General features: G+C 32.8%; 1 protein-coding gene and 1 non-coding gene across 3 annotated transcripts; one reads left to right on the top strand and one right to left on the bottom strand.

The window, feature by feature from the left end:
- Positions 1-238: 238 nt before the first annotated feature.
- On the bottom strand, positions 239-311 carry Trnar-acg (transfer RNA arginine (anticodon ACG)). Its single transcript has one exon. It is a non-coding gene; the product is annotated as a tRNA-Arg (tRNA).
- A 1608-nt stretch (positions 312-1919) lies between these two features.
- On the top strand, positions 1920-20251 carry LOC140040096 (cyclin-dependent kinase 4-like). Of its 2 annotated transcripts, none has more exons than XM_072085771.1 (10): positions 1920-2046; positions 8358-8529; positions 8918-9218; positions 13358-13493; positions 14458-14625; positions 16035-16144; positions 16564-16614; positions 17355-17487; positions 17912-18082; positions 18670-20251. In XM_072085771.1, exons 3-10 carry the CDS (start codon positions 8971-8973, stop codon positions 18859-18861), a joined length of 1209 nt encoding a protein of 402 aa, XP_071941872.1. In that variant the 5' UTR covers positions 1920-2046; positions 8358-8529; positions 8918-8970; the 3' UTR covers positions 18862-20251. The 2 variants fall into 2 exon arrangements, with proteins under 2 accessions (XP_071941872.1, XP_071941873.1); XM_072085772.1 differs by lacking the exon at positions 1920-2046 and adding an exon at positions 6268-6364.
- Positions 20252-21207: the final 956 nt, after the last annotated feature.

A 21207-nucleotide genomic window follows, 5' to 3' on the forward strand; every position in this document is an offset into this window, starting at 1 on the left:
TGCTATAAAGAAAATTTCCTTCACAGTAACTATTATTACAAAAATAATGTACAGTTTTTAAAGTATTTATTCTTTTTCAATTCTAGGCCTACTGGAAAATACAGGCCTAGACATATTATTTCCCATAACATCTTCGGTAAAATGGATTTAAAAAACAACCGATTACACGATAGCGGTGTAAAACATATAGAAACACATAATTTGAAAAAGTTCACAAATTAAAAAAATTAAAAAATTTCGATCCTGCCAGGACTCGAACCTGGAATCCCCTGATTCGTAGTCAGATGCCTTATCCATTGGGCCACAGGACCAGTTATGAATCATACGGGGGAAATGGCTAGTTAATCACATGATCGAAAATCACATAAGACATATGATTATAATCTAGGTAATTGTCTCAAGAAAAATATTTGTATCTACCATATTTAAATACTAAGTTAATGATTATAATAGAAACCTCTACAATGAAAAAAGAAACGATAATAAATTATAACTTTATCGAAGCATGACGTCATAGATTGTTGGGATAAAACTATAGAGGGGGTATATCCAATTTTTGTAAACGCCAGGAGAAGATTCAATGGCGAATGCAGCTAGCTGACATGATTACTTAATGTACTGTAAAGTGCGTACAGAGGTAGTCATCATTTCCACACAAAAACAATCAGCAGTAGTGATGATATGATATTAATTTCGATTTCTAGGTTCGATTTTCGAAAAATTAACCGAAAATTATTACAAATAAATTTAGGCCTACGTTAACAGTGTTCACTCTATTCACCTGATACAATTAGGTTTAGCGTATACACCAACGACCAATGATAAACCAAGAAGTCACCGATAAATTGACCCTTTTACTGACTGACCACCACTGACCACAAACGACCAAACTACAAAATGCGTTTGATTTTTTTATGATTCTGAACAGTAGGCCTACTGTTCATTTATCCAATATATAAAAACAATTTGCTTTAAACACGCAAAACAATTTACAATGTCATAGAAAAAATATCCCGTTTTTTTTATTACGCTATAAAATCCCACTTAATGTTTGCTTTTAAAGGGTTAATTAACTACCGGTAGATCTTAGGTAAAATATTTACAAATGTGTAACGTTAGAATGCCATTACCCTCTGTATTTAGTTCAAGGACATAGTAATTATTATATTATATTATGACTTCCTCATACCTTGGACCATGGAGAAATCTCCATGCTTGGACGAACCTATGTTCTTAGCATAACACGTTGCATACGTATATACACGTACTTGTCTAGCTCTAACACTCTTAATACTATAAATAAACCCTTCTATGATACATTTTAGTTCAATTCTAGATGATAGAGCGAAGCGTCGTGTAATGTGAAGGAAACACCGGGGAAGGGTCCATCATCCCGACAGAGACATTTGTATTTTTACTGTACTGTAACTTCAACGTTTCATTTATATAAAATAGGCTATCTATAGCAACATAATACCTACAATCACCAAGAATTTAATTTCTGATAACTTAATATTTCTTATTTTCAACAACACAAACCAGAGATAATCGGGAAATAAGTGAACTAAATCTTCAGCAATATTGAATACTGAACAACAATGTAACATACAATGTAAACACTGGATAATACTATAATATTCGGAGATATGCAAAATAAGTAAAGAAGGATCTACACGCGCTCTGGACAAACATATACAACATTACCGCACAATACAAATGTATTGTTTACTTAAGTCTTCTATATAAACAGAGAGGATGCTGATTGGACAAAAGTTTATAAAGCGTAAAGCCATTTGGTTGGTCAACACGTTCACGTGACTATTGTATTGACTCAAGGCCAATCAAATGCCACGAATGAGTTAAAGACCACCTCCCGATCGTCATCAAACACGTGCTTTCACTGCCTATCAGCTGGTAAACGGAATTTGTAAGACCACCAGCATTTACACTAAACGGGTCATCAGTTTCGATTTATACAGCATCGTTTATATAGGACTTTGTTCCCACGACTGATCCCGTGATAAAATACCTTGTACATACTGCCTGGTGAGTGACGCAGGGCCTAGCTACTAGGCCATGCTTTATTGTTCTCTAGGCTAGCGTTAATATTCCTTTCTCCACTCATATCCCTGTCTCAGTTTGGTTTTTTTGTGTGTATGCAGGTTTGTACACAACAAGCTGTCGGTAGGCCCACAAGAACAATCAATATTTTTTTATTCTAATATTTTTTTTAATTTTTAAAGACAAATTTTAATTATTAGGTTTAGGCCTAGACTTGAGTAATATTTTAATCTTATGTATATCAAACGGTAGTTCTGTAAATATGTTCAGTATTATTATTGTATTAATGTACCACCCAAAGAGTATAAAGACGTGCGCACGACGCACGTGTGTTGCACAATCAATGCTCTGACAATAGACAAACATTTATAGTATTACTAGCTACTACTATACTAAGGCTAGGCCTATGTCTGTATTTGGGGAAAAAGAAATAGAATATTATTATATAGACACTAAATTGAAACTAATTGTAGGTTTCCCAATTCAATAGATGAAATAATAATAATATATATATAGGCCTATGGTTTCGGAACCATTTCTTTTGGTTTAATTAATAATAAAATGGAGTGAGTTTCGCATCATCATTTTCTTTAGGGGCCAGGCCCTCAGTCTCAGGCTCATCAAGAAATATGTCTAGATGTCCAGAAATATGGTAATATCCAAGGGGTTGTGCTTGGGGCGCCATACTCTTTGATGTTTTTTTAATAGGCTATTATTTATATTATTATTAATTTATAATTGTGTTAGTGCTTTCCTGTTTTTTAAATCCTGGACGATAACAAAACACAAAAGTGCATTGCGTTTTATATCTATCCAATAAATTATTGTAATATTAATTTAAGCACTTCCAAGTGGCATACTTTAAAATACATGCCTACTGTATAATTATTGTTAGCAAAAATAAGTTTTAACCTTTTTTGGTTGCAATTTAGATATTATTTGCAATGTATTTATGAACAGCTTTAGTTTAGTTTCTGTCTGTTTTCTTAAAAAAGTGTTTGAATAAGATATAAGCATGAGGATTTGGGTTGGTTGCCTTTTGGTAGGGTAGAAAGGTTCTAAAATAAATCAACAGGTCTAAGATATTACAGATTGGTTACCCCACCCACATTATGCCCAGTATTATAATGGTAAATATCTCTAGTAATTAGTAATGATTAGTTATAATAGGCTTAGGAATAACATTTTCTATTGACTGTCGGCCCTTGTCGCTTTCATTATTATTAAAGCAGCTTTTTATTAGGCAAGCATTTCAAGTAGTTGTGTTTGCATTTAATGAATGGGATCTTATTATAGAAGGCCCAGCTTTTATCAATGTATTGGGCTTGACATACTTAACCAATTGGTGTACCTTTATTATGGAGATCAGTTCTCCATAAAGCCTTTGAAAGTTTTCTTAAGAGATCAGGGAATTGTATTTGTAGAGTTGAGTTATTTCTTCCATGCATACCTCCATTTTGGAACTTTCAATTTCATTTTTACAGAATACTGTACATAGACCTGATTACCTTATCAATTGTTGTTATCATTATCAAAACTACTTTTGCCTTTACTGGGAACCACCAGAAAACAGAAATAAACACACATGAGATATAAATATTATTAATGTTTAACATTTTTTAAAAATCCCTGACTACAAGTGTACTGATTAAAAAATCATGATTTATTTCATTCAGGCCAACATCCAATTTTATTTCGCCTCCTTAGATCCCCACACAACAATATAATCAACAGAGAGCAGATTGATTTTGTGTAATTAAATATAAAATAAATTTTGAATTGACTTCTGAATTGCCATACTAAATGAAGACATTCTTGTAGTTTCAAACAGAATCATTTTCACTGTATAAATACTGTATAACTATAGTGTTTTTTTTAATTGAATTGTATCAAATTTGTTACAGTGGGTGGATTATAAAATCAACTGGCAAATATAAGGGCATATTACAGTACTTAATGTATTACTGTAGGTAGGATAATTTTTAATTTACAAGACTAACCAACCTTCAACCATTTTTCAAAATAACTTAATAATAAAAAGAAGTCCAACTTCTGACTAGCTCAACTATATTGTGTTGTTGTTGATGGTTTCATTAAATTATAATTTATTTATTAAAATTATTGGAGGTTGATTAGGATTTGCTGTAATATTGTTGCACGATTATAAATAATAACATTTATATTTTTTCATAATATTAGTTTTTTTTAGTAAAATAATAATTCCACAGGAAATTTACAATTAAAACAGAATGTAAATTACAGGCCGAAGCTGGTAAAGAACTAAATCAAGCGAATATAACAGCACTAGTATCAGATGCAATGAGAACTCTGCCTTAAGCAGGTTTCCACAAATACTCACAATTTTTTAAATGCATTGCAGTATGAATAAAGTATAAAACTTAACACAATAACACAACAGATCGGTATGGGGGATTATTAATTTTAACAAAAGAACAATGATTTTTGTTAAAAATAATAAGAAAAAAACTTTTACCCATGCTCAGGATCAATAAACTTATAAAATCTAATATTTATAGTTGGCTTCTTAAAATCAAAAACTTCTTTAAATTGTAATGTTTTTCCACATGTTGGCTCTGTCTCTTCACCTAAATCCCACCCCAGTTCACTGTAGCTTTATTATGAGCTGCATCAACACACCAAGAGTCGTCCAAAAACTATTCTTCCAAAAATGTATACCTTTATTTTTGTTGAAATTAAGTTATTTTACCCAAAAATGGTGACATTTTTTAGTTGCAATTACAAAGGAATTGCTAAACCACTGAGTTATATTGGCTTTTGTTTTTCCTGACCTGTTATTTTTGTTTTTTATTTGGTCAAATAAATATGGTAAATGAAGAGAATTCAGCCAATCAGAAAGCAGAAAATGTTAAGTTTAATTTTTACCATAAACCTATTTTTTACATGTTACATTTATACAAGACTTTTTATTTTTATCCTACAGTACAAGAATTCTAGTAAAACCTTGTATTATTATGTTATTATGTAATACTGTATTAATAACATCATTTTCATAAAAGAAAAACGATGTTGCCCTCATAAAACTTTGGGAGAAACAAGGTTTTGAAAGAATAGATACAATACTGTAGGTGAATATTTTGCTGTGAATATTTGTTGCTTCTATTAAACTGTACCAATCAACTATCTGAGAAATTAACAAAATGTAAACACTCCAAAAACCAGAATTCCCTAAAATGTTTTCTTATTAATATTTACAATTTATGAACACCTATTCCTTTGAATAAGCCTTAAGATTTTGGTTTGGAGAGTATACTTTTTCATGATTAACAACACTTATATTATAAAAAAAGTATTATTGGCCAAACAAAATAACAAATTTAAGATGTAAAGTTATACAGTAGTTCTGTCAAAAAATAAAAAACATTAACTTGTTGCTCTGCTGAAGGCTAACAACACATTGTAACAGATATTTAAACACTACTAAATGACCGATAACAATAACGAGTTGAGCCCCAGAACTGGGGGATTGGAAGGTATGCACTTTACTGATATACCACAATAAGTGCTGATGTAAAACCTATTCTACTTAAAAAAGATCTAGATTATGTAACTGATTAGAGTCAGAGATGAATCCCCAGACTTTGGTATTGGGAAGCATGCACTTTGCTGATAATATACCAGTACCATACTATACTATACTATTACTAATGTAAAAATCTACTGTACTAGTTAGTACAGTTTAATCGTGGAGGACTAAGTTACTCCATGGTTTAATACAACACATGTTCCTCTTAAAATTAGCACAATATGATTTTTCTTGTTGTTTTAATGATGATTTATTGCTCAATTAGTTAGTTTGGTTTTACTGATCTTAAGTAGGTTCCACAAATTATTCACAATGTTCCTCAAGAGAAACATTCAAACAAAGAGAATATTTTAAAATCAGGAAGTTGGCAGTAAAACTTATCCAAACAAAGAAACACATTACAGTTGGTTTACTTCATCATGAGGTTCTTTTAGGGTTTTTTTTTGGTCTTCTTTTCCAAAAAAAACAATTTTTGAATACTATACTAAGTTTATTTTTATAATAAATAAGATTGTATTGCTGTATGACAGAGTTTAGTCTACAAAAGTTGGCAAAGATTATTTTACTGGGATTTACCAAATGTGTCTGTATGATACAGTAATAGCAAGCTTTTAAAACAAGTGGCGCAGTGCAGCGTGTACGACGACGTGCAATCTAGTATGCAATTTACAGGTGCATAGGGATACAATAAACTTCAATGTACCGTTGCCTGGAGGGAGTCAACGCAAGGCAGTTTGTGTAGGTACTTTTCAATTCAATTCAATTCAAGGAACATTTATTCACGTCCAAAAGACAAAAGTAACATAAACAAAATGGCAAGTGATAAAACAAGAAAATGGACGAAGGCAAATCCCAAAAAGATTACAATCTTGTGACGGGATTGCCTTTACAAAATATTTAAATAAGAGAAGAAAAAAAAAAAAAAATATATAAATAAAGAAAATAAATTAATTAGACAATAAAGAAATACAAAATATATATAAAACCAGTAGATAAAAGTTGGAATAAAAAATAAAAAAAAGAACAGAAAAAAGTACAGCTGCATGGCATATAGCGAATATGATGACAATTGAATAATAAAGATAGCAAGTCACGGAACATGGAAAAAACGACCATATCAATCATATCGATCAGTAATGAGACAAAAGGTAATTTTTTATGTTATTATTAAATGAATAGCGGTTGGCAGCACAGGAAATTGAGGGGGGTAAATTGTTAAACAATAGAGGTCCAGAATATCTAATGCTATGTTGAAAATAATTGGTGTTATGGTTAGGGATATACAGTATATGTTATTTCTTGTTCTAGTATAATATTTATGAACGGTATTATTAGGAGCGAAAAGGTCGTTTAGATGGCAAGGGAGAAGTGAGTGAGTGGCCAAAAAAACAAAGACACCTTGCTGGGATAGGTTAATGTCCGAGAGTTTGAGAAGATTGAGTTTGGAGAATAAGTGGGAGGAATGTGACAGTGGATGAGCGCCAGATATAGTCCTGATAGCTTTTTTTTGTAGGATAGAGAGTTTAATGATGTTTGAAGGGTAAGTGTTGGCCCAGACAATGTTACCATAGCTCAAATAAGGAAGGATGAGTGTGCAATAAAGGGTCCTGAGAATATTAGTTGGGAGGAAGGAAGAAAGCCTAGAAATGATCCCAAGGTTCTTAGACACTTTGTTCTCAATTTCTTGGATATGGGGTTTCCATGAGAGAGAGTTGTCGATGATAATGCCAAGAAATTTATTATACTTAACAGAGGGGATTTCTTGATTATCAATAACGACTTTAAATGGGGACACATCAATACCTCTAGTCAACTGCGGGGTTCCGAATAGGATGTAACTACATTTATTATGATTGACCATGTGATAAAGACAATGTGATGAAGACGATCGCGTCTTGTACAGCTCAAAACAGCTTCTAATTCGAGGCGCAGAAGTCATCCAACAGCAATTTCATTCATGGTTGATTGACTTCTCACTTCCCTGCAGTCGCAACTTTGAAAGCTCCGTAACATAATTCGATCTGGATCTAAACTTTAACTAGATATCGCTACTGAAATAATTTTTTAGTAGTCAATTTTGTAAACTTTTCTGGAGTGCCTTTGCTCTTTCTGTCACTAAATAAACTCAAAAAAGAGATGTCAATAATAGAGATTTGATGGGCTTCAGAGGTGGATCAACTATTTTTTAGGAGCCCTATATATAATACCTAATAATAGTGTTTAAAAGTTATCTAAAAGTTGTTATTTTAGCTGTCAAAAATGGGAAGGCCCAAGGTATTCTACTGTAACCCAAAAAACTCTGAAATAATAATACTTAGTTCTGGTTAATGTTCTTTTAAATCTGGACTGAAAATTCACATCAAACAAAAAAATGTAGGCTTTGCCCAACTTTTACTAATAACTATAGTTCTTGTCCATGGACAAATTGGAGAGCTGTCCATCTACAATGTTGACCCTTAGAAAAACCAAATTCATTCCAGTTCATAAACAATCCAGTTTATAACCTTTCATCCTCTGGAAAAGGGAGTGCCAAAATACATAATCATCTACACTGTTAGAAATGAATGTTACCTTCATCTTTCAAATTAAATACTATCAAACATTCTATCAGAGAATACCAATTTGCAAACTGACAGTTTTATCAGCAGAAAAATTGTAAGAATTTATGCCAAATATTTGTATAATCATTTAATAATATTGTAAACTAACCATCTCCAATGTTTTGCTTTAGACTCTGAAGGTTAGAAGGCATCAGAATGTAAGGAGAAAATTGAAACCACATGTTGAACTATCTTCAGGTCCCACACACACACTTGTCTATGCTTAGATTTTGTTGAAGTTGACTGGCCTAAGTGCATTCTATATTGTTCGTGAGACCTGATCAGTAATTACTAATTATTTAAGTAAGTAATTAGCGCACGCTTTGTTTAGAAGATATATCTAAAAAGGTTTTTGTTAAAATATTTTTACTATTTTTAATTAGCAAAAATCATTAAAACAACAATACATCTTTAATAAATTTATTAATTTAACCAAGGAAATCTAACAACATGATGTTGAGTTCAAAAAGTTTATCTGTGGTTGGAACACGATCAGTTCTAAGCCCTTAACAGGCACAGCACGTCGAGGATATGTCCATACTGTTAGTATTTGTCGCAGGCAGACATAGGATCAAAGGACTGAGTCTAAGTCTAACTCAGTGTCCTGTTAGATTGCCTTGATTTAACTAATTAAACAAATTGTGTTATTTATTCAAAAAGGCGTGTAAAAATATCTAAATTTTTTTTATAGGCACTTGGCTTTACCATGTTGTGTTTGTGATATGTTTGGCCTGCTATGGGACAATGAACACATCACCCGCTTCCTCATCTCAAGATATAGCTATCTATAACAAGCGTTACTGTGAGATTGAGAAAATAGGCACCGGTGCATACGGAACAGTCTATAGAGGTCGTGATAAAGACACTGGAGATGTTGTCGCTCTTAAAAGAATACGTATACAGGGGGCAGAGGAGGGCATGCCCATGTCAACTCTACGAGAGATTGCACTTTTAAAACATCTGGATGCTCGCGAACACCCAAACATTGTACGGTAAGGATCGCTGCTACTTATGTTTGTCAATCTTTTTCTTTCCTTACAAGTACATATGGAGCTATTTCATATTACATCAAAGCACAATTTTTGTCTTTTATGTCACTTTTTTTACAACATTATGCTTTTCCTGTAATGCTTTTTTCCCACTAGAGACGCAACAAAAGGGCATAAGGCAATGCAAGTGATTTGACCAATCGCAATGGATAGGTTATTCGAACTGTCTCTTGTTATTAAACTTTATTTGCATTGCATCAGCCTTACGTTGCCTTGCATTCTCCAGTGGAAGCCAATCAAGGTGTCGCATCATCTGTCTCTTTCTATCGACAATAGGGACATTCAGTGTGAAACCATACTATACTGTAGTATACCGAGGTGTAACTTCTGGATACTCTGCTCGAATGAAATACACTGGACCTGGGGCCCGCCTGGGGTTAGTCTTTATCCGAGAAGACTTGTTCTATCAATATGGACAATTAAGAGAGATTCAGCAGTGAAACCATGCTAATGGAGTGGCTATGTATTATGGCGCCTGCTTGGCCATTTAGTCTTATTGAAACTATCTTTGTTAGTCTCACACTGTATTTACATCATCAAACAACCCTTTTGTTTACACTACAGTATCTACTGTAAGAAAAGATGTAATAACTAAAGCAAGCATAATAAATTAACACATAATAAATATTTATAATCTAGTGGTTGTATATTAATGGGTAACACTTTTTTATTTTCTGTTGGCCTAATTAATCACTTCCTACTATTACATTACACTGGATAGAATACCTGGAAAGAAAAGTTCATTTGGCAAGTAGTTATAATTTAATAAATATTACCTTGAATAGATAAACAGATAGATTGAATTTACTCAATATTATTGTGCATGGGAATGGCATTTTTAGACTTCAGGGACAAACACCAGCATTGAACTCAACATGAAAATATTTAGTGCCACCTTAGGTGAAAGATTGAAGTTAATAACCTATGCCCCTAGTATTCCACATTATAATACCATAAAAATACCAGGCTAAGCTTATCCAAATATAGGTTAGGGATTATATAATTATTTAGCATCCAATCTGTAAAGTGTTCATGACCCATGATATTGACCTGTTGACTTTTAGTGACCTCAATTAAAAGCAGGGGGTGGTAACATATATTTAAATCATCCCTTCTTCCCACCACCATACTGTGGGATACTTTTTATGACTATAGTTTAAACATTGTTGGATAGGTACTGAACTGGTAATATTTATACTGCCCAAACCTATTACTGTATATAATAAGCTATTACTATTTTTAGTAGGTAGGATTGTTGACCTTTTGTTATATTATGCAAATATTTTAATAAGGAGTTATTGCAGTGCATAGCCTATTTCTATTTTATTCAATGGAATGAAAATTGTATGCATTGAATACCCCCTACCACCAGACAGGCATTTTTATTAGTGTGGTTGGTACTATACTGTACATCATTAGACATTTCTAAGGCATATTTTAGTGGGGTTGGGGGAAGAGTTGATTGTGTTGTATTGAGAAACGTGCAGAATACAATGCTACAACCAATCATGTGCGATACTGATCGCTTTAGAAGGAACTTGATAAAATAGTACACTAGTACAAACCCTAAAGTTCAATGTTATGTGCTAATTATTTGTCATTTGGCCTAAATACTTTTTTAAAACTGAGTTCAGAACTTGGTAGGGGGTAAAGAAATTCAGAATTTTGAATGTTTACCAACATGAAACATTATCTGAATGTTGTAGACATACACTATGACCTCTAGCTAGGCCTACTTTATATGATATTTTACAAAAATTGTGCCACAGCATCTGCTTGCAGTGAGTTGTAGTTGGGGTCTGTGACTCCAATGCAGAAAACTCCAAGCCAAGCAACCATATTTTACAGCGCAATATGTAGCTATTGAGCGAAAAGTCATTCTGCAATTTACTGATGTTTCTGAGCATGTGTATATAATTTATTTTATAGCAAGTTGAGAACTTTCTGACTGTAGGCTATGAATGGCCAGTAATTGTGTCCTAATTTTTTTGTATTAATTTGTGATAGACCTTTGCTTCCGGTCAGCGTAAGGCAGTGGTATGGTATTGTTGTTAGCTTAAGCTCATTGTTCAAACAGGAAACCAATGTCCACTTTTTTTTCCAAGAACTCTGGGTTAATGGGTGAGGGGTTTAGGAAGTGTCCTAGGAAGTTTTCACTTATTACTGTATTTAATCAATTTTCCATAATTCAGTGGTTGAACTTTTAAACTTTTTACTGTCCATAAAACATTATTTCACTTTATTTATAAGCTAGTTTTATACTACTTAATCAGGTCCAGTCACCTTAGGCTAACGATAAAAACTAATGCAGAATTTAAAGCATGGCGGTATAATTTTATACCTCTATGATTAAAGTATTCAATTACACAGTGTACAGTGCTTATTTGTTAACCTAAAGATGAAAATTAATTATTAAAATATTAAATAATGGACTAAACCAACCTGATGTAATAAAATATCTAAGACATACAGTATGCTGTAATCAAATATTGCAGGCCTATGTTGTGGTAATCTTACACTTCCTCATCCAGAAAAAAACATTAAATGCATAATGAATCTTAAACAACATTTGAAACCTTTCTTTATTACAAAATGTAATTTGCACTTTGCATAAATTGAAGCACAACATACAGTATTAGTTACATTCAAGCTTGTTTTAATTGTAAACCTCTTTTGTTGTACGTTGCTCAATTCTCTCTTATTATGATAGCCAACCAATATCATTACCCACTAAATTTTAAAGTTATTACTACAATTACCTGACCTAAGAAAAACATTAACATAGTTTTTCAAACATTAGCGGGTATTTTTTTATAAAATAGATTGTAAATAAACAGCGCCTCTCCACGACTTGTACAGTACTCTGTACATAGACTTTACAGCCAGACTCGCACATGATACTAAATTTCCGGTGAAGGCATTTCCTGAAGAAAAAAAGAAAACAAGTCAGTTCTGGTGACTGATATACTGTACATGTGTACACAGTACAGGTACAGTAGGTCTGAACGCATTGCTTTCCAAGAATTTTATATTGATGTTCTGAACCAACAATAGTTAAGTACCTCACAGTTAGCAGATTTAAAGACCAATGCAGATGGACATTATTATTATTTTCTGAAGCTTAAGAAAGGAATAAGTGTCATTGGTAAACATATCTTTCCATGTAATACCAGCAGGTACATTTTGTTCTCAAACCTCAATGGTACGTACACGTAGACGTACAGTATTGATGATGCGACCGAACCAAATAATCTATAAATTTGTTCTGACAATACAGAATACTATGGAGGAGAGGAATTAGATTGAATATTATTTCCAAAAACTTGTGTGATAACATTATAAGTAGAACACCACTTGAAGCTGTGGGATAATCTCGCACCCATTTCCAACATGGATGCTCCAATCAATAGCTTTAAGCCTATTTGCAGACTTAGGAATGCAAAGAATGTGCTGAAAGGCTTTGACCTGTGGATCCATTTGCTAGTTGTAAAAACTTTGTATTGATTTTTCTAAATACAGAGTGTGGATACAGATTCAATATCGGAAATTGAAACGGCAAGGTTTTGTTCCATACAGTTAAACCAAGGTTAAATTTTATCAGTAATCAGGAACAATAATGTATCAGAATAAAAATTAATCAAAAAAAAATAAAATAATAATAATAATACTAAAAGTAAAAAGCTGTGAAAAGTGTATTTAAAAGTGACCATAAAATCTACACTTGGCAAAATGGACTAAACCCCTTATTAAACATACTGCAAGCCCTTAGCCAGGATTTTTACAGAGGCGGCCTTGTACACTGCAACAAGAAGCGTAAGCAACAGGAAAAATAAATGTTAGGCCTACATAGTAATTTCTCTGCTGACTATAGGTACAAGATTGGACAAAAATTATTTCTTATGAGTTTAAGTTAGGCCTATTTACTAGCACTTAACTGATAGTCTCTGTTTGAAAAGGATAGTTCAGGAAAAGGGGGAATTCTTTCTTTTGAACTCTACAAACTCCTCTGGCCACGAGCATGCATAAAAAGTACTAAATACAAATATTCCATAATAGTAATACATCTAATTATATATCTATAGGTTGCTCGATGTTGTCCATGGAGAAACAACAAATACAGATAGGAAACTGACTTTGGTGTTTGAACATATAGACCAGGATCTTGCAACATACATTGAGAACTGTCCGCCTCCAGGCCTATCGCCTGAAAAAATCAAGGTAAACATTATGTTCTCTCTGCCTGAGCTTAACTCAAAATTCAGTTTTTCAAAATGGAGGGAAAGTAGAATCTTAAATAAAAATGTTTTTCAACTGCAATTTTTTTTTGCTTTTTGTAACTTTATCCAACACTTCCTTCATTCTTGGAAAAGATGGAGTTTAAGTAACAGGTTACCTAATTGGTTGATTTTCAACAAAGGCAATGTTAGCTTCAGGAAATGGCCTATCAGGACTGATCATACAGTACTTAGAGGTTAAGCAAGCTCATTAACAATTTGATAATCTTTGATAGCCTAGTGATTTTAGTTCCTGTATTAACACTGCTATGCTATTTTGGTAGGTGGGATAGCAGTAGCCTTTGTACTTGCATATCCCCCTTGTCAATACTAATGAATGGACAAAGTCTGGCCAAGCTATCACTCTAGCATCTCTTCTTTGTTCTCGTTTCCTGCCCCAATGACATTCTGTATACCTTCTATTTTTAGGAAAAACAAATTTGTATTAAAGGGCAATGGGATTTGATAATTGTTTTTGTGATAAACCCTGGAATAAATACATAGTATGGAATATACTAGACGGTATGGTTGGCTTTAACAATAGTTCTATAGAACAAAAACTAATTCTTATCGGTTATGGTAAAATCATCAGTTCATTCATGTGTTCATTTTTATTATCTTTTATTTCTTTTCCCTCCCAAGTGGCATATGTACAGTGTTTAAAAAACTCTTTCACAACTTATTTAAAGCTTCCTGTGTATAACTATTGTACTTCTATCCCTGGTTACTTTGCTATAACGCACTAAGTCTTTGTCAAAAACACAAACATAGGCAAACATGAAATGTTGTTTTTTTCATTCTGTACACCAAAGAAATCTTGTAAAACTTACAATTAACTAGTAGCCCAATGGTGTAGTAACTAAAATTTAAACATTTGAGCTAAGAATGTTTTTTTATTTAAATTTTAGGATCTCATGCGACAACTTTTATGTGGCTTGGAGTTTCTTCATAGCAATCGAATCGTACACCGCGATATTAAACCACAGAATGTGTTGGTGACCAATAATGGAATGCTGAAGTTAGCAGATTTTGGACTGGCACGTGTGTACACACATAATATTGCATTAACTTCTGTGGTATGTATTTTATCGTAAACCATTGGTGGATCCAGAGGGTTGACCAAGCTTAATGTAACCACTAAGGTATAAAAATAACAAGAGTTATTCATTCATTCATTCATCTTTTATTTCGGAAAAAAAAAAAATTCTCCATAGCTCAGTAACAAATTAGTGTACATTATTGTAAATATAACAAATATATATATATATATATAAAATAATAATATTAATAGTAATTTGCCTTTGGATTTATATATAAAATAATAGATAGATAAAAAAAAAACCTACGCCACATAGTCACATGGTTAGAACAATAGCTTTATCCATCTACCATGTAGATTGGATGAAGGAAAAGCAAATTCATGAATACATTTTGTGACAATATTGTCTGATCTCCCTAACCTGCACAACATGCCAAACACCACCTTACGTTGTTGTTCGTAGAACGAGCAGATGTGTTTTTTACAAACATGGTGCTGGCACTGCATGACCTAGGTTTATTAAGGAGCAGGCGTAAGGCATTGTTGAAGCACAACTTTAGTGCTTCCATAGATTTTACATTCAAATTTGCCCAATAGGATTAAGCAATTCCTTTTCCGCGATTGGCTCTTTCTAACCTTTTCACAACCTGCTATCTTGAGGTAGCAGCGTGGCTTCTGCTTCAAAGACTATCAGCGCAGCCACTTTCAAATAGACCATGGAGGTATGAAAAAATGTTATACCTCCATCCCGTAATTGACTCTGTAAAATTTTTGAAAAATGGGAAGTTTCAACAATATATATATGATGAATCTGTGCTTGACATTTAATTTGGAAAATGATTAAAAAAAATACATACAAATTGTAACAAAGTGATTTGTTTTTGTGACAAACCCTGGAATACACACAAATACATACAATGTTACAAGATTTTCCAGGATAGCCCAAAAAGCTTAGCTTATTTCCGTTGAAATCCTTTATTAATAAAAACTATATTTTCATATACAGTATAATTGTTATACAAAACTATAACTATTTAAGAGGTAAGGATGTGTCTACCATGATACCCTCTATCTTTTATTTATTGCTTCCTATAGTTGGTTGTGATTTTGTTTTACAATTTTTTTTCTTTGTAAATAGTTTTCCCTGCCTTTGTTCCCGTTTAAAACATGTGATAATTATGTCTCCCTGGTTGTTCTTTGTTTGGTTTACTTTGTTTAAAATGTTTATTAACTTTAACGTGTCAATCAGTTTACTACATGATGTTGTAAATTTATGATTTACGCAAGAACGTAGACAAGCGAGTTAACCAATGGCAAGCAACAGTTTGAATAATTCATCGCTTGTAATTGGGTCAAATCTGGTGTTGCTTCTCTAATGTGAACCAAGCTTAAAAGAGATCATCATTACTTTATTTATAATATATTATTTATTTTATTTTGTGTCAGGTCGTGACTTTGTGGTACAGAGCGCCAGAGGTTCTCCTGCAGGCAATTTATGCCACGCCTCTAGATATCTGGAGTGTCGGATGCATATTCGCAGAATTATTCCGCAAAAAGTATATTTTTTATTTATTTTTTTTACATTTTTTTTTTTGTTAACATTTATAGTTGTATCAACAATATACTTTGGTACACCACTTTTATCCATATACCACTAGAATCTATAAGGGATGCCTATTATGACCCAGAGACTAGCGTAGGAGAGGTATGGGTTTTGAGATATGTCTGTGTGGATAATGTTCTACATCTCTATATAAAATGAAAATACTTGTATCCTTTTAGACAAAATACTTTACTCTCATTGCCTCGACCTGCTGATGGGATTGTCTCCCGGTGTTCATGGTCCTGTTATTGGTCCACCAGTCTTGCAATGAAGAGGTCACCCAGTATAAAAATGAAATGTCAGGTCAATTATAAATGCATTTTCGTCTTTGCATGTCAAATCATACATTGACTATTTTGTTTGTATTTTTAGACCACTATTTCGTGGAGAATCTGAAGTCGATCAACTTTACAAAATTTTTGAGTAAGTAAATAAATTTCCCGATGTTTGCCCTCTTTAATTAACAAAATTGTGTAAGTAAATATGAGAATACTTTTTGGGTGGGACTCGAATAACCAACATCCAGATAAGTAGCTAACTACTAACATACCTTAAGACCACCAAGCTTGAGCTAGAGTTGGATTCAAGCTAATGGAAGCAAACAAACTTTCAATTAGATTAATCGACAAATAAAATCATGTAGAATTGTGTCAGGGTTAAAATTGGTTAATAACCCCATAATATACACAATGGTGTTTGTATTCATGGATATAATTGTGTTATTACCCAGTTTGACATTTGAACTCAATCCTAATTGATTTCATCCCCCAAAAAAGGGAGCTTTTCTTATACAGAATTATGAGGTTATGTACGCTACTGTGCCGAAGGCTACATTTTAATGACACGCTCATTGCAATTGTTGAAGTACAATATTCAGGCTGCTTTTGCAAAGAATACAGTGCTTGGCATTTTGTACAGAAGATAATTTCCTCAAAGTTTTTTGCTGCTTAAATATGACATTAACTGGGCCAAAATATACATTTAAAAGATGAGGGCGCTATAGGAAATGCACTCATGCATGCAATTTTCACTAAAACTTTTTTTTTAAATTTAAAAAAAGGCTACCTTTAAATTTGTCAGTCGATAATGGGCAAAGTGAACAGTTGAAAATTATTTAACCCATGATATTATTTAATATTTAGTTTACATTTTGTTTCTTTTAGTGTGATTGGATTACCAGGGATTGAGGATTGGCCCGATAGCAACCTACCATGGAGCTCTTTTGCAGGCTGCGTTAAAAGACCATTGGAAGACCTGGTGCCTGAAATCTGCAGGGATGGTCTGCATTTACTTGAGGTACTTTAATTGCGGCTTAACACAAACATAGCAGCCGATTCTGTATATTAGGTTTTCTTTGTTAAGTGTCACCCGGATTTTAAGAACAATCCCCAGTTCACCTGATTTAATGTGATTTTCCCCTAATACTACTGGTTTCAAATCTATTTATGAATAAATTGTTTTGATTTTTATTGTATTATCGTGTAATGGATTTATATTTTGCTAATTTAAACAATAACGACAAAATAAACAAAAGCCCTTTTCAGATAGGGACAGCAAATAGTAGTGTTTTGTCTTGTGTTTTTTTTTTTAGTATTTAGTTAAATCTTCAAATTTGGCAGGTCTGTTTTACCCAAGTAACTTCCTATACTTTTATGATGTTGTAAATTTTATTCTTTTCTGAAAGAATTGCAGCATATAAATTTATATTTTCATTTTTCAGCGAATGTTGTTGTTTGACCAGAATAACAGAATAACAGCAGAAGATGCATTACAACATCCATACCTTTTAGATGATGAAGACGACGATGATGAAGATGAAGACGATGAGGATGATGATGACGACGATGCGGAAGAGGATGACTTGACTATGGCCTCCCCTGAATCAAAAGAAGTAAATCTATTTTTGAATTTGTTTTAATTGTATAGTTTGACAGTGTAGAACTGCTACAATATGATATGATGTAAAGTATACAATAACAATAGATGTTTCAAGCAAGATACATTTTTTTCAGTATCAATAGGAATATAATGAAAGATTATTGACCTATGACCTGACCAATACTGTATATAAATACAAACCATTCTTCCACTACCAGACAACCTTGGGCTTAGCCTGGTTTTTCAATTGCAATGCAGTAATAGTATAGTAGTAATAAATTACAAAGGGTTGAATTTTCAGAGATTTTATAAAATAAGTTGAGAAATAATAGAAACCTAGCTGTTTTACTATATATCATTTTGGCTTATTTTATTTGTATCTCCATAAATTTGTGATCCAGCAACTGATACACACAGCATTGTCATTAAAAAAATAATTTAGCTTTGCATTTAAAAAAAAAATGTAATTGACTGTATAGTAAATACAATAAAAGTCTTCCACAACTTTCATTCTACATAATAAAAGCTAGAAACTGAACAGTTAATCAAATTTTAACGTCACAATATTGTTTTTTAAATATTATTGATTTTTTTATACAGGATTGCTCTGATATGATGAGTGGAACTAGTACAAGCGATGGTCGGAGCAGCAGTAGGGACTCGTCCTCAAGACCTACCTCTTCCAATGACACTTCCATATCGTCCCAGTCCATGTCACTGACAACGGAATCTTCTACAGATGGGTCATTGTCCTTGGATGAACTACGACCTGGAAGTTCAAAGGACTTATGATCTTTCTGGAACAAAATTAGAAAATATATATTTTTTATTAAAAGTTTGTTTTTTTGGTTGCTACCAATAAGAGAAAGAATATTATGTTTTCATTTGATGAGCCTCAGGAAGGATGATGTTAATTTAAATACAGTTACAGGTGTTTTCAAGATTTTATTATGCAAAATATTTGTACCAGGTGTTTCAAATGGTTACTAAGTCACATCTTTACACACTTAATGTGGGTATGAAAATAAGTTTGAAAAAGGGATCAAAATACTGTAGATTGGGGTACATTTCCTAAAGGCCAATTCAGACAACATTGTACGACGAGGCCCGATGAACCGTCTCGCCAGGAGGAAATTAAACATATTTACAGTTCTCCTGACGACCTAAAAACAACGCCCGAAGCTATTTTGACTCGTCATGTCGGGATTAAACTCGGACAGTACTGACAATTCAAGACGTTTTGTCGGGCCTCGTCGTACATTGCTGTCTGAATTGGCCTTTATTCTGTAATAAATGGTTTGTTTGCAGTTTGAACATATATTTAAAATCTATATTTCACCTCTTTGTTTACACACCGTATGCAGACAAAACACCATTTCTACTAAAATGTTACAGCATATGTGTTCATGTGTAGTATTTATTTACTTACTGTCAACAAAATGGCTAGCACTTACATTGAGGAAACTACTACCGAGTAATTATAACATTCTTTACATTAATACTACATACCATGTATGAGACTGCCCAGTTATAGTAATACTGAAATAAATAAGGTGTATAAATAGTTAAGATAGGAAATCTGTAAGAGAGTGAAAATATACATAAATAGTAGAGTATCTAGGCAGTATTGATCTAGCAGGGCCTTAGCCAGCATGAGGCAGATGAGGCGCTTTTCAATGTTTACTACCCACCACCCCAATTCCTCAGCAAAGATCGTATATTTTAAAGCATCTTTGCTTCGTCTGTTTTCAACCTCTCGCTACGGCCTTGTATAGGATTTTTCTTTACTATGATCAGACAACTAGCATGGTAGGGCCTAAGAATTAGTCCTAAGAGAGTGCATAGCCAGTAATAATCTCTCATTTCTACCACAAATTCCAATGATGCAACACTCTTTTTTAAGTCGCCAATCCCTTTCAGCTTTAAGTATGTTATGAAATTTCAAGTTTTTAATCTGCAACAGCCAACATGTAGCAATAAATTGTTAGTAAATTCTAAATACACAGTATCATATACATAGCTTAAATGCAATTTCAACAGTAAGATTTTTCCAAAATACTCACCAAAACATGTGCTGTATCACTATTACAACTAGGGAGTTCCCTGAAGTTGCAGCCTGAAGGCCAGGCTCTGTAATGCAGTCCCGAGATTTCCTCAAAACAGACCAGTGAGATAAAGCCTAATTCCAGCAACTTAACAATGGTTGGATTCTAGTTCAAACTATGCTAGTCTTTAAACATTTCATGTAACCAGTAATATAACAATATTTGACAGGTGCTTTCAGCATTTTATTTCGTATAAAAATTTAAATATTATTAATTACATTAATCTTGACTATACTTAGGAATTTCTTATTTGTTGTATAATAAAATCAGGGTGTAGTATTAACAAATTTGAATACACATTTACATTAAAAACTATGGTAATACAATTTAACTTAATACAGTAACCATCTACAAAATTATGGAAGTAATTAATTGTAATTGTAAACTAATCAAACTTGGAATAATTGTTTGTAAATATTATTTTAATATTTGGATATTACAAATGCCATCTGGCAGTATTCAACATTCAAATAAAATACTTTTATCATGTGTTGTAAATTTCATGACAAAATTCATACATTGATATTCTGTTTCCATCACTAATAATTGAAAACCATTCAGTGTTCTCCCAATATAGAAATCAATTTTGGACAATTTATTGATTCTATAAGCTGTAACTAATCTACTAAATACAAAAAAGTCAAATATTGTGATAATGTACTAGGTCTATCCGATTGACTAAATATAGCCTTCGATTTCTCTTGGTCTATGTTTTTAATGGCTAGGTCTAACCAACCGCCACTAGATAAGTGCTTATTTTATGTACACAGTAATTTTCTTGCACCATTTTGAATACCGGTTGGAGCCAGTTTAATCCGGAAAATCTTGCTGGAAAAACCTGCTTTGGGAGAACACTGATTCAATAATAGTTCAATGCATTTAGGAATCCTTGTATAGAATATAATAGTTAGTTTGATCATGCTTTTAATGTAGTCTGCTATAGTAGTGGATGTTGTAAAGACAGAAATTCAGAGGTTCAAATTTAATCATGAAAAAGCGCCACAAATCACATTTAATACATCATGCATAACAA

Source organism: Antedon mediterranea, chromosome 2, assembly GCF_964355755.1.
Source record: "Antedon mediterranea chromosome 2, ecAntMedi1.1, whole genome shotgun sequence".
NCBI lineage: Eukaryota > Metazoa > Echinodermata > Crinoidea > Comatulida > Antedonidae > Antedon > Antedon mediterranea.